The sequence below is a fragment of the Astyanax mexicanus genome, chromosome 8, assembly GCF_023375975.1.
Source record: "Astyanax mexicanus isolate ESR-SI-001 chromosome 8, AstMex3_surface, whole genome shotgun sequence".
NCBI lineage: Eukaryota > Metazoa > Chordata > Actinopteri > Characiformes > Acestrorhamphidae > Astyanax > Astyanax mexicanus.
Window position 1 is genome coordinate 48,347,073 of NC_064415.1, and position 12,412 is coordinate 48,359,484.

General features: G+C 37.9%; 1 protein-coding gene across 1 annotated transcript in view; it reads right to left on the bottom strand.

Moving 5' to 3' along the window:
• b4galt2 (UDP-Gal:betaGlcNAc beta 1,4- galactosyltransferase, polypeptide 2) overlaps window positions 1-12,412 on the bottom strand; it is a 263,725-nt gene that overhangs the window by 44,565 nt on the left and 206,748 nt on the right. The window contains exon 5 of the mRNA XM_007229297.4: window positions 3,838-3,960. Coding sequence (XP_007229359.2) covers window positions 3,838-3,960 — 123 coding nt within the window. The remainder of the gene's footprint in view (window positions 1-3,837; window positions 3,961-12,412) is intronic.

Here is a 12,412-nt window from a genome sequence, read left to right on the forward strand (position 1 = left end):
ATGATGTTGGTGGAGATGATGGAGATAATAATGGAGATGATGCAGATGATATTAAAGACAATGGAAATGAAGATGATGGAAATGGAGATGACAATGATGATAATGGAAATAAGGGAGATAATAATGGAGATGATGTAGATAATACAGACAATGGAAATAAAGATGATGGAGATGACTATAATGGTAATTAGATAGATAGATAGATAGATAGATAGATAGATAGATAGATACTTTATTGATCCCCGGGGGGAAATTCTTGAAATTTATTATTAATATATTTATTATAATTGTGGAGGTGATGGAGGTAATAATGGAGATGATGCACATGATATAGAAGACAATGGAAATGGAGATGTAGATGACTGCGATGGTGATGATGGAAATAATGGAGGTAATAATAGAGATGATGTAGATGATATTGAAGACAATAGAAATGAAGATGATTAAAATGGGGATGACAATAATAATGGTGATGGAAATAATGGAGGTAATAATAAAGATGATGTAGATGATATTAAAGACAATAGAAATGATGATGATGGAGATAATGATGATGATGGTGGTGAAGATGATGGAGATAATGGAGATGATGCAGATGGTATGGAAGAAGACAATGGAAAAGAAGATGGAGATGAAGATGATAATTATGGTGATGAAAGCTATGAAGACAATGAAAATGATGATAGAGATGGAGATAATGATAATGATGGTGGTGGAGATGATGGAGAAAATAATGGAGATGATGCAGATGATTCAGAAGACGGTGGAAATGAGATGGAGATGACGATAATGATGAAGAAGATAATAATAGATATGAGGGTAATTATGATGATACAGATAACACAGATGATGATGATTGAGGTCAATGAAAGCTCATCCCCGAAATGTTAAAGAGGAAATCACTGATATAGATCAGACCTGTGGGCTGTAGCTTTCACTCAGACACAATTAAAGCTTCCTCAATAACGAGTTAAAACAGTCGCCATGAAGCCCTGCTCCATCCTCAGCAGTAAAAATAGCCCTGGTGGAGGAGGATCTCATGGGAAATCTTGATGCTTTAATGCATTACCTCTATTCCAGCTCTGCTTTTATACAACACTCTCAAATCAGCCAGAAGAAAAAAAACACAAGCTGTTTTATTATTTTCTCACACTTTTTCTTCACATCAATAATCAGAAAAAAACATAATGACAGGTATAAAGCCTGAGACAGTTTGTCTCAACTAGACTAGGCTAGACACAGCTGATAACTGACATATAAATAATACATAATTATGTTTAACTATCTATCTGTAGGCTATAACTGCACATATACATTTATACCACTATTAATTTTTTATTTATTACTTGAGCACACAAATTCTGTTCACTCAAGTCAAGTCTTAAGTCACTTAAGGCAAGACTCAAGTCAAGCTCCATTCCAGTAAAGGCAAGACTAATGTACCAACTTGAGAAAGTAAAGCAAAACTTGTATGAAAACCCACGTCAGTAAATGTAAATCTCACGAAAATCCCACGGCAGGTCTCAAGTCAAGCTCCAAATCAATAAAGGTAAATCTCACATGCAAACCTTTGTCTGTAAAGGCAAGACTCACGTACAAACCCACGTTAGTAAAGGCAAGACTCACGTACAAACCCACGTTAGTAAAGGCAAGACTCACGTACAAACCCACGTTAGTAAAGGCAAGACTCACGTACAAACCTACGTTGGTAAAGGCAAGTCTCACGTCAAGCCTCAAGCTAGTAAAGGCAAAATAAAGAATAAACTTGAGGAAGTAAAGGCAAAACTCAGGTCAATACCCAAATCAGTAAAGGCAAGTCTCACATACAAATTCACACAAGTAAAGACAGACCCTCAAGTCAAGTCCAAAGTCACTAAAGGCAAGACTCATCTACATACCCATGTCAGTAAAGGCAAGTCTTACAAACAAACTCACATCAGTACAGGCAAGTCTCAGGTCAAGCCTCAAGTCAGTAAAGGCGGGTCTGAAATCAACCCTCAGGCCAGTAAAGGCAAGATTAAAGTACAAACTTGAGAAAGTAAAGGCAAAACTCAGGTCAAGCGCCAGACCAGTAAAGGCTTATTTACAAACCCACATCTGTAAAGGCAAGTCTTACGTACAAACCCACGTCAGTAAAGGCAAGTCTTACGTACAAACCCACGTCAGTAAAGACCGGTCTCAAGTTAAGCTCCAAGTCAGTAAAGGCAAGTCTCACGTACAAACCCACATCAGTTAAGGCAAGTCTCACGTACAAACCCACGTTAGTAAAGGCAAGACTCAGATACAAACCCACATCAGAAAAGACAGGTCTCACGCCAAGCCCCAAGCCAGTAAAGGCAAGTCTTGTTCACAAACCAACATCAGTACAGGCAAGATTAATGTACAAACTAGAGAAAGTAAAGGCAAAACTCAAGTCAAGCCCAAATCAGTAAAGGCAAGTCTCACGTACAAACCCACGTCAGTAAAGGCAGGTCTCAAGTCAGGTTCTAAGTTAGTAAAAGCAAGACAAGCTAATTTTAGGGATGTTAAAGCTGTATAAGCTGCATGTGACAACACTAAGAGCACACTAACAATACCTGAAAGATGGAATTGAGCTGTGTAAGAAATGACTAAGAAATGAATTTTTGCACTTCTTTACTGAAGTCAAAATCATAATGTAATCAAATGTACTGTAACTAGAAGTCACACAGACCATCTGTTCACCTCCATGCACTCCGAAGCAAGTCACTCTACACCGGAGAGCAGCGTGTGTCTGCAGGTGGTGCTACAAGAGCAGCGAAGCTCCACACAGAAGCTGAAGATCAGCCAAAGAGGAAGAACGATTCTATTCTTCTTAATAACGCATGATTACTCCTGTGTGTTTTTAAGGCTGCACGCCCGTACTGTAGCTCAAAATAATCACACATACTCAAAAATAAACATCAGGTGTCTGAAATCATGTGCTGACAGAGCGTTGTCTGGGTTGGAGGGTCTGAAATCATGATGAGGTCAACAGGGCTGACTGAGTGCTAATGGTTTCCATGTTTAGCTTGTTGAAAAAGGGCCTCATGTTGACACTCTAACAATTTCCTCTCGCTGAATTAACCTGAGAGTGCCCTTAATCTGTCTGCTGGAACCACAATTACCAATCCTGCTGCAGCAACAGAAACAGAGCCTAGAATAACAGTGAACCTACCAAAAGCACTGCTTAACAAATAAGGGATGTAACAAGTATTTGGCAACTATTATAAAACATAATAATCAAAAAGACCAAATACCAAACAATTACTGGAGTCCTATTGCAGTGTTTCCTCTAATGTTAGAATTCTTTTCAGCAGTGATGGCAGAGCAAAACTCCACCCTGCCCTCTGACCCCGGCAATGCTGTGTATCAAAGCTCTGCTGTATATAAATGCAGGAAGTGAGGTAGAGAGAGCCGGAAGGAGAGTGCTTATCTGAGCTACTGTAGCCTTTCTATCGGCTCCATCCAGTCTGACCATTCTCTGCTGACCTCTCTTATCTATGAGGTGTTTTCTCTTAAAACTGAAAAAAACATTCTGCTTATTTCTAATGGTTCTTCAGCTAAAAATCTATGGAAATCTAGATATATTCACACCAGCCCTTCTGATACCAACAATCATACCACACTCAAAATCACAGAGATCACACATTCCCCATTCTAACAGTTGACATGACATTAGTTAATGCTGGTGGCCTGTATCCACATGTCACCAAAGACCACAAGGTCATATGTTAATACTTAAAAAACAAAAATAAACTAACATTGTCGTTTAAATATACCCAGATCAGATATAAGACTACATCAGATTTGAGATTAGTACTAGTACTCTGGTCTTACCTGTTGTAGATGTCGTCGTCCTCCCCTCCCCAGCCCCAGTACTCGTTGGGGAAGCCGTTGATTTTAAGAAACTGCTTTTTGCTTAAGCCAGAGACTCCTCCAAAATATCCTGCATATGGTAGCCTGAAAGAAAAATGGAGATCAGTGTCATTCATCATTTCTGATTTCAGATGCTAACAGGCTAATCTATTTTTTTAAGTCTAGAATTGTGGGTTTAATGTAATGCTTGGACAACAGTTAGACTCACCCTAGTTAAAGATGCTAACTGTTTTTTCTGAGCTGGATTACTTGCTAAAAGTTTATAACATGTTGATTACACTGAACTGTTTAAATAGTTTAAGTATGTTACTATGGTCAGCAGTTTTGAAGCTCAGAACAGAGACATGGGGCCCCATCAATGCATATTGCTATCTTACACCCCACCAACAGTCTATTTTTACACATTGTGCCTGTACCATTTAAATAGTGATGGAGTTTAAGAAGATATCTAAGCTGATGGGCGTGGAGTTCTGAAATTAAGGTGTGTTCGGATAAATTTCTGGCGTTTTGCTATCTTGGCAGTAGAAAACAGTGATGGTTTCAACTAAATCTTAGCTACGCAATCTCAATTCACATACACCCCCGCTTGTTACACACACAAGGACAGGCAGCAGTGCACAAACCCAACTTTTACATCAACAATAAACAGAATAAAAAATAAAACAACACTGCTGTTCCCATAAATGACCTTCACATGCATCTTCAGAGCACAAAGAAGCAGATTTTCTTGCATGTGATAGCATAGTGAGAAGTTAACAGCTTACCTATAGATCGCTAAAATAGGGCCCATGAAGTTTCCATCACATCACAGGCCTTAATAATAATAAATAATAAAATATTTAAAACTGTGTTTTAAGATCATGACATCATTATTAAAACAGGTTGGGTTTGAGACGTAAGGCCATCAATGCTTCAAACTCCATCATGTAAAACAAAGTCTGAACAAAGAGACGTGATGCACAATGTGAAATGTTTTGCTCGGGGGATTATTCACAGCTTTTATTGTTTACACCAGGCTAAGATTCTCTAGTCTTCACCTGGCCAAAGTTTGGTTACCCTCTGCTGAGAGCCACTGCAGCTTCCTGTTCCTAGATGAGAGAAAAAGTGAACCAAATGTAGTTATCTGAGCTACTGTAGCCTTTTTGTCAGCTCCAACCAGTCTGACCATTCTATGCCGACCTCTCTACTCTAAAAGCTTAGCTTTAAGTTCACATGCTGATCACTAAATGCTCACATTCATATACAGACTCTTTCAGTCTGAGCTAAATCAGGTCAGCCTGGATTTGGGATGTCATGAGCTTCAAACTCCATCATTCAAAACGAAAGAGAGTGAAAGAATAGATGTGATGCAAAAGAGCTGAAATGTTTTGCTGTGTGTCTCTGGGGTTAAGCCCCTCAGTGGGATGAGCCCGTCAGCTCCGGCGTTCCAATCTGACAGAATTCTGTCCTGCTCGAGTGAACCGGGAGAGATCCAACCCTCCCATTGGGGAATCCAACTTTTAAAATGATATCTGATCTTCCACCTGACCCTGATTCATCCTGATTCATCCTGATTCATCCTGTGCTTCACTTAAACATGCTGAGATTTAGATCAGGGTAAGTCTGGTAAGTCTTGCTGTTTGCTAGTTATATGTATCTTCAGGCTTGTTGCAACAAGGCAAGTAAACCAAGCAATTTCCCAGACAATGACTAATTATGATCAGAATGCAAAAATAACCTGTGTAAGTGCCCCTTTAAATTCTGTGACATTTTTTTTAACATGACATAACAGTAGTATAACTTTCTTAACTTCAGTTTTAAAGAAGGTGGCATAATGCAAAATGCTAAATCTGGCACGTTAAGCTATACGTTTAGGTTTGTGTACTAAGCAAACATTAGCTTATGGTGTTTTTTTAAAGCTGAATTCCCTCTAAATATCAATCAGAAATGTATAACGATAACGAACTTTAAGTTGGCTTGGAAAAGCATGCTAATAACATTGAAAAATGTAAGTGGTTGCTAAGCTGTTTCTGTCTGAAAACTGTGAAGAGTGGTTGCTATGCTGTTAACTTTTGGCTAAAAGCTGAAGTCCAAAAACATTTGACTAAAAGTTAAAGTCTAAAAACTTTTAACTAAAAGCTGAAGTCCAAAATCTTTGGCTAAAAGCTGAAGTCCAAAAACATTTGACTAAAAGTTAAAGTCCAAAAATGTTTGGTTAAAAGTTAAAGTCCAAAAACTTTTAACTAAAAGCTGAAGTCCAAAATCTTTGGCTAAAAGCTGAAGTCCAAAATCTTTGGCTAAAAGCTGAAGTCCAAAAACATTTGACTAAAAGTTAAAGTCCAAAAATGTTTGGTTAAAAGTTAAAGTCCAAAAACTTTTGGCTAAAAGCTAAAGTCAAAAAATCCTTTAGCTTAAAGCTGAAGTCCAAAAACTTTAAACTAAAAGCTGAAGTCCAAAAACATTTGACTAAAAGCTAAAGTCCAAAACTTTTGGCTAAAAGCTTTAAACTAAAAGTTAAAGTCCAAAAATGTTTGGTTAAAAGCTAAAGTCCAAAATCCTTTAGCTTAAAGATGAAGTCGAAAATCTACTTGAAGTAAAAAATGAAGTCCAAAAACTTTTGACTAAAAGCTAAAGTCTAAAATTGTTTGATTAAAAGCTAAAGTCCAATTTGTTTTTGTCTAAAAGCTAAAGTCCATTTTGCTTGAAGGAGTTGCAAATGTCTTGAAACAGCCCTGTATTATATTGTATTGTATGCTGTAGGTTATTTACATCTAAATTATGAAGCCCCAAACAGTGGGATATACTTAGATATTTATATTTAGATATTTATATTTAGATATTTATATTTAGATATTTATATTTAGATATATATATTTAGATATTTATATTTAGATATTTATATTTAGATATTTATATTTAGATATTTATTGTCATGTGTACAGTAAACAGGCAGTTAAACTATACAATCCTCCACTGACACACAAGCTATGAGAAAAAGTTAGAAAGCCTAGAAGAACTAGACAACATAAATTATAGAGTATAAACATACTTTAAACTAGAGATATATTAAGCTAAATATTTAAGTTATATATAGAGTATGAATAATGGACAGATAGGAAGCAGATAAGTAATTGCTTAAAACTGGGAGTCTGTGGAAAATAACATGACAGTAAAGTATTGTGTGCAGTTTAAAACAAACACATTAACTAAATAAGTAAATAAGTGCACTGTGCATTACTGTAAAGCAACAGTAAGACAACAGCAGTATGTAGTGTGATTGTGTTAACATTAGCCTTGATGCTAACAGCCTGGGTCAGCTAGTTTAGCAGAAATGCTAACAGATTTTCCTAGCTGGAGATCCCACTGATGGGTGATGCCTGGCTGAGGATTTAACTAGGGACGCTGTTAACTAGGGTTGGGTGGTATGACGGTATTTCGGTATACCACGGTATTTAAATATGGTGACGGTATTGTAAAATAGTGACGGTATATTAACCACGTGACGTGCCAAACCTGAACTTTGAAAAACCGACGTTTAAGACATTCTGCGCATCCACAATGAAAGAGCAGTGGGAGGGGTAAGCAGTTGGAGCTTCCTGATTGGTTATGGGGTGGGGATTCTCAGTGAGGAGATCATACAGCAAAAACTCAATAAACTCTACAGGTTTCACTAATTTTCACCAAAATTATCGCCACAAATAGCCACATTTGTGCTGAAGTGACAATAAATCCCTAACAACTTACCAACCACCGAAATGATCAGATTTATCAGTTTATCCTGCAGCGTGGGGTGTTCTGGTGTATGAGTTACTCACAGGTAAAGTTACAGCTGCTTCTCAAATATTCCTCATCTCCTGTTTCTCTACAAAACAGGTTTTTAATCCCATACAGAATTCTGCAGTTTCCTCAGGGTTTTTCTGTCAGTATTTCGCAGCTAGCTCGAGCGCTATAAATATAAGTAATTCCGTGGACCGCGAGGCGCTCTGCAGAGCGCTGCTAAAATCTGACCCCCGCAGAATCCGGCTCGGCTTTGCGAGCAGAAACGGCACACCACCACCCGCTGTTAAACTGCTGTAGTGGAAACAGCGCTTATAACTAAATTAACAAACACGAAAATGAGGGGTTTCAATCTGCAATTTCAGTTTGTTTTAGTTTTTTCTTTTAATTACTGTTTTTATTAGTTTCAGTTATGGAGAACTTTCACTTTCAGTTTTACTTATTTTGTTCGTTTTCGTTAACAGTAATACTTTGTTACTTAGCTATATGGTGATTATCAGGCCACAGCTTTATATAAAATAAAAATAGTATAAAAATTTTAGATGACAACATCACAGACTATTTCCTGGAGCCTGGACTCCACCCGAGATTTTCTATTACTTTCCTCGGGCCGGGTCGCGTCCGGGCTGATAAATAAAAATCAAAGTATCCTGCTATTTAAAAGCCCGCCGGTAATACCGTTTACCGCCATATAATCTGACGACGGTATAGCGGTATGAAAAACCTCAATACCGCCCAACCCTACTGTGAACGTTCAACAACCATAGGATACTTTGCCAAAAATTGCTAAAAGAAGCATTTTTGTGGACAGAGAGCATAAGCTAACAAATTGCGAGTAAATTTTTTAGGCTCTACGTGAAAAAATGTAGTAAAATAGGTATTTAGCATCACTCATCACTCTCTGCATCAGTTTAACAGTTTTCCAGCTGAAAGATTCAGGCTGTACAGGGCTGGCATAGTAACACAGGCTGAGCTATGCTGTCGACTTTCACAGTAGAATAAATGCTGAGTGACAGCGCTGTGCTTCAGCAGCACCAAACACACAAACTGAGTTAAAGACGGCCACTGAGGGGAGTCATGGGAAGATGCCTGGGGTTTGCCTAGGGCTACAACACACTCCACTGCAAGCATGTACTGTGTGTGTGTGTGTGTGTGTGTGTTAGAGAGAGAGCAAACAACAGTAAAACATGCCCACCCGCGCAAAACAATACAAAACGTATGGCAAGGACAAGTAGTGCAATTGTATAAACACACACTTTCTCCAAGTCTCTCTCACACACACACACACACACACACACACACACACACACACACACACACACACGCGCAAACAAATATATATATATATATATATATATATATATATATATATATATATATATATATATATACACATACAGTACCAGTCACATGTTTGAGCAGCTTTTAATTTAACGTTTTTCTTAATTTTATTTATTTTCTACATTGTAGATCAATATTAAAGACTAGGGGTGTGTGATATGGCCCTAAAATAATATCACGATATTTCATGGTATTTTCGCGATAACGATACTATGGCAAACCCTTAACTGAGATTTAAAAAAAAATACCAAAATGACTCAGATTTGTAACAGAAGTAAATGATCCAGAATGTCATGGTACTAATAATGCGTTCTACTAGAGCTGGGCGATATGGCCCAAAAAATAATTCTTTGATTATTATTTTTTTTTAAATCCGATTTTCGATTTAAATATTTTTTTTTCCTCTACTAAAATCTCCTAAGAGTTGCTAGAAGTCGCTAAATGGCGTCATCGCCTAATTTGCATAATAGATGTTTTTGAAGCTGTAAAGGATTAACATTGTGAGAGAAAAAAAAAAAGAGTAAAAAACACTCTAAATGTTAGAAATGATACAAATGAACTCCAACAAATGAACAAGGAGGGAGGGAGAGAGGGGCGGGGCTAAGCTCAGGGGAGCGTCGGTGGTGAAAATTAAAACTCAGAAAAAAATCGATTTTAATAAAAAAAAAAACATCGTCCTTAACTGTACATTCGAATTAATCGATAAACTCGATTTTTCGCCCAGCTCTACTTTCTACATATCTCCATATATCCAGGAATAAAGTAAGTTAAATGATACTGGACAGATATAATCTGTCTCTAGTAGATATAAAAAGGAAAATGAGAACAGTGTAAATTTTTCTTTTGCTAAAAACAGCATAAAAGTAGAACCCTGATGTGATAATTAGGGGTGGGTGATATGACACGATATTATAGAGTATAATAACGCTCACGATATAGAAAAATGTTGGCGGTATTATCACGTACAATACGATATGGCACACCCCTATTAAAGACATGCAACCACTTAAGAGACACAAAAAGTGTTTGTTCTCCACATTATTCTCCTGATCTAAACCTGATAAACTGAGATGGTGATTTGAGGTGATTTAATTGGGATGAGCTGGAGCTTCACAGCGTGAAGGAAAAGCAGCAGCTATTGTTCAGCACATCCAGGAACACTTTTCAGATTTTTTCTTTGATAAAATCAAATTTATTTGTATAGCGCTTTTTACAACTGGTGTTGTCACAAAGTAGCTTTACAGAAACATGATCACAGGACAAATAATCAGGCAAAACATTAAATATAGAAGATACAGATGAACCTTTGCTGTTTTACCTTGTGTTGGTCTATCACTTAAAATCCCAATAAAATGCATTTCCGTTCAAAAGTTCAAAGGGTATGAATACTTTTGCAAGGCACTGTATTATATCACTGTGTTGGTAATTTGTCTGATCACTAATGTGCAGTATAATGTGTTGCATCCATATTAATTATGCTAGTTTCTTGTTCTTCTTGTTCTTAATCTTCTTCTTCATCTTGTCCTTCTACTTGTTCTTCTTCTCGTTCTTTGTCTTCTTCTTCATCTTCTTGTTCTTGTTCTTCTTGTTGTTCTTCTTCATCTTCTTGTTCTTCTACTTGATCTTCTTCTCGTTCTTCGTCTTCATCTTCTTGTTCTACTTGTTCTTCTTCTCGTTCTTCGTCTTCATCTTCTTGTTCTTGTTCTTCTTGTTCTACTTGTTCTTCGTCTTCATCTTCTAGTACTTGTTCTTCTTGTTCTACTTGTTCTTCTTCTCGTTCTTCGTCTTCATCTTCTTCTTCTTCTTGTTCTACTTGTTCTTCTCGTTCTTTTTCTTCTTCTACTTGATCTTCTTCTCGTTCTTCATCTTCCTGTTCTTCGTCTTCATCTTCTTGTTCTTCTTCTCGTTCTTCAGCTTCTTCGTCTCCCTCTTTATCTTCTTGTTCATCTTCTTGTTCTTCTTCTCGTTCTTCAGCTTCTTCATCTTCTTCTTTATCTTCTTGTGCATCTTCTTGTTCTTCTTGTTTTTCTTCTTCATCTTCTTGTTCTTCTTCTCGTTCTTCAGCTTCTTCATCTTCTTCTTTATCTTCTTGTGCGTCTTGTTCTTCTTCTTGTTTTTCTTCTTCATCTTCTTGTTCTTCTTCTCGTTCTTCAGCTTCTTCATCTTCTTCTTTATCTTCTTGTGCGTCTTGTTCTTCTTCTTGTTCTTCTTCATCTTCTTGTTCTTCTTATCGTTCTTCAGCTTCTTCATCTTCTTCTTTATCTGCTTGTACTTATTCTTGTTTTTCTTCTTCATCATCTTCTTGTTCTTCTTTTTGTTCTTCTTTTGTTCTTCTTCTTGATTAATTTCTCAGGGGGTTCTGGGATCATTTTCTCTTTTATGGGGGGTCCTGTGTAATTTAATTTCCGTCCTGATTGAGTGTGTATGTTGTTTTTTTTCTCAGACATTCTCTGAGGCAGAATTACCTACTGTTTTTGCTGAACTTCGTGGTCATAAGGTAATTTTAGTCCCGCCTGGACGCACATATCTGAGGTTTGTCTCCTTGGCGTTTAATAAAATAGCTATTTATCCACTGCCACACACTGTAATTGCACTTTGCAAGCGCGTTTCCATGGAAATCCATGTTAAAAACACAACAGCGAGTGGAAATGGAGGAGCGACTGAACGAAATGTTATGTGACCGAGAAAGCCTTTAAAAAACTCACTGATCCTCCTGTTTTTTTAATTGCAGGAGAACTCTTGCCGGATACAAGAGTTTTATCAGTGAGTTTTATTTTTCACTGACGTCCCCCTGAGGAACTTTATACTGCAACCCTATTACAGTACATACACGCGTACAGTACAGTACATATGCCTAAAAGTGCCCTGTTTATTAAAGGCTGCCGAGTTCTGACCTCGCTGTGTCTCACACACACATACACACACACACACACGCACGTACGCGCTCGGCTCTGGAGTGACTCAGTGGCTGAGGAGAGATGAAATCTCCTGGCTGTGTGAGCGCTGTAGCGGCAGGGCCTGGAGCAGGTGCCGGGATTTGATACAGAGTTCAGTACAATACAGCAGGAAATGCTCATTTCACTCAGTAACAATGGCGGCATTGTGCAGGTAGACGGGTGATCTGTCACACAGCGGCGTTCTCTGAGGGACGAGGCTATCTTCTGCTCTTTCAACCACACCATCACAAGCACCCTCTCATAAAACAGAGGGTGAGGAGTAACAGTGTGAGATCTGCACTGCTGAGGGTTCTCTAACTCTACAGCACCACACAGCTTTCACCTGATTCACTCAGCGTGTGGATTAAATGAGCTGTGATGAAACAGGGTTGATATTAGTGCTGGGCAGAATACCGGTTCGTTATAGATCATTTTAATGAGGAAAACAATAACAAAGCTACTGCGCATGTCTGTTCCTTCCACGCTTCCGGTGGCGCTATTTT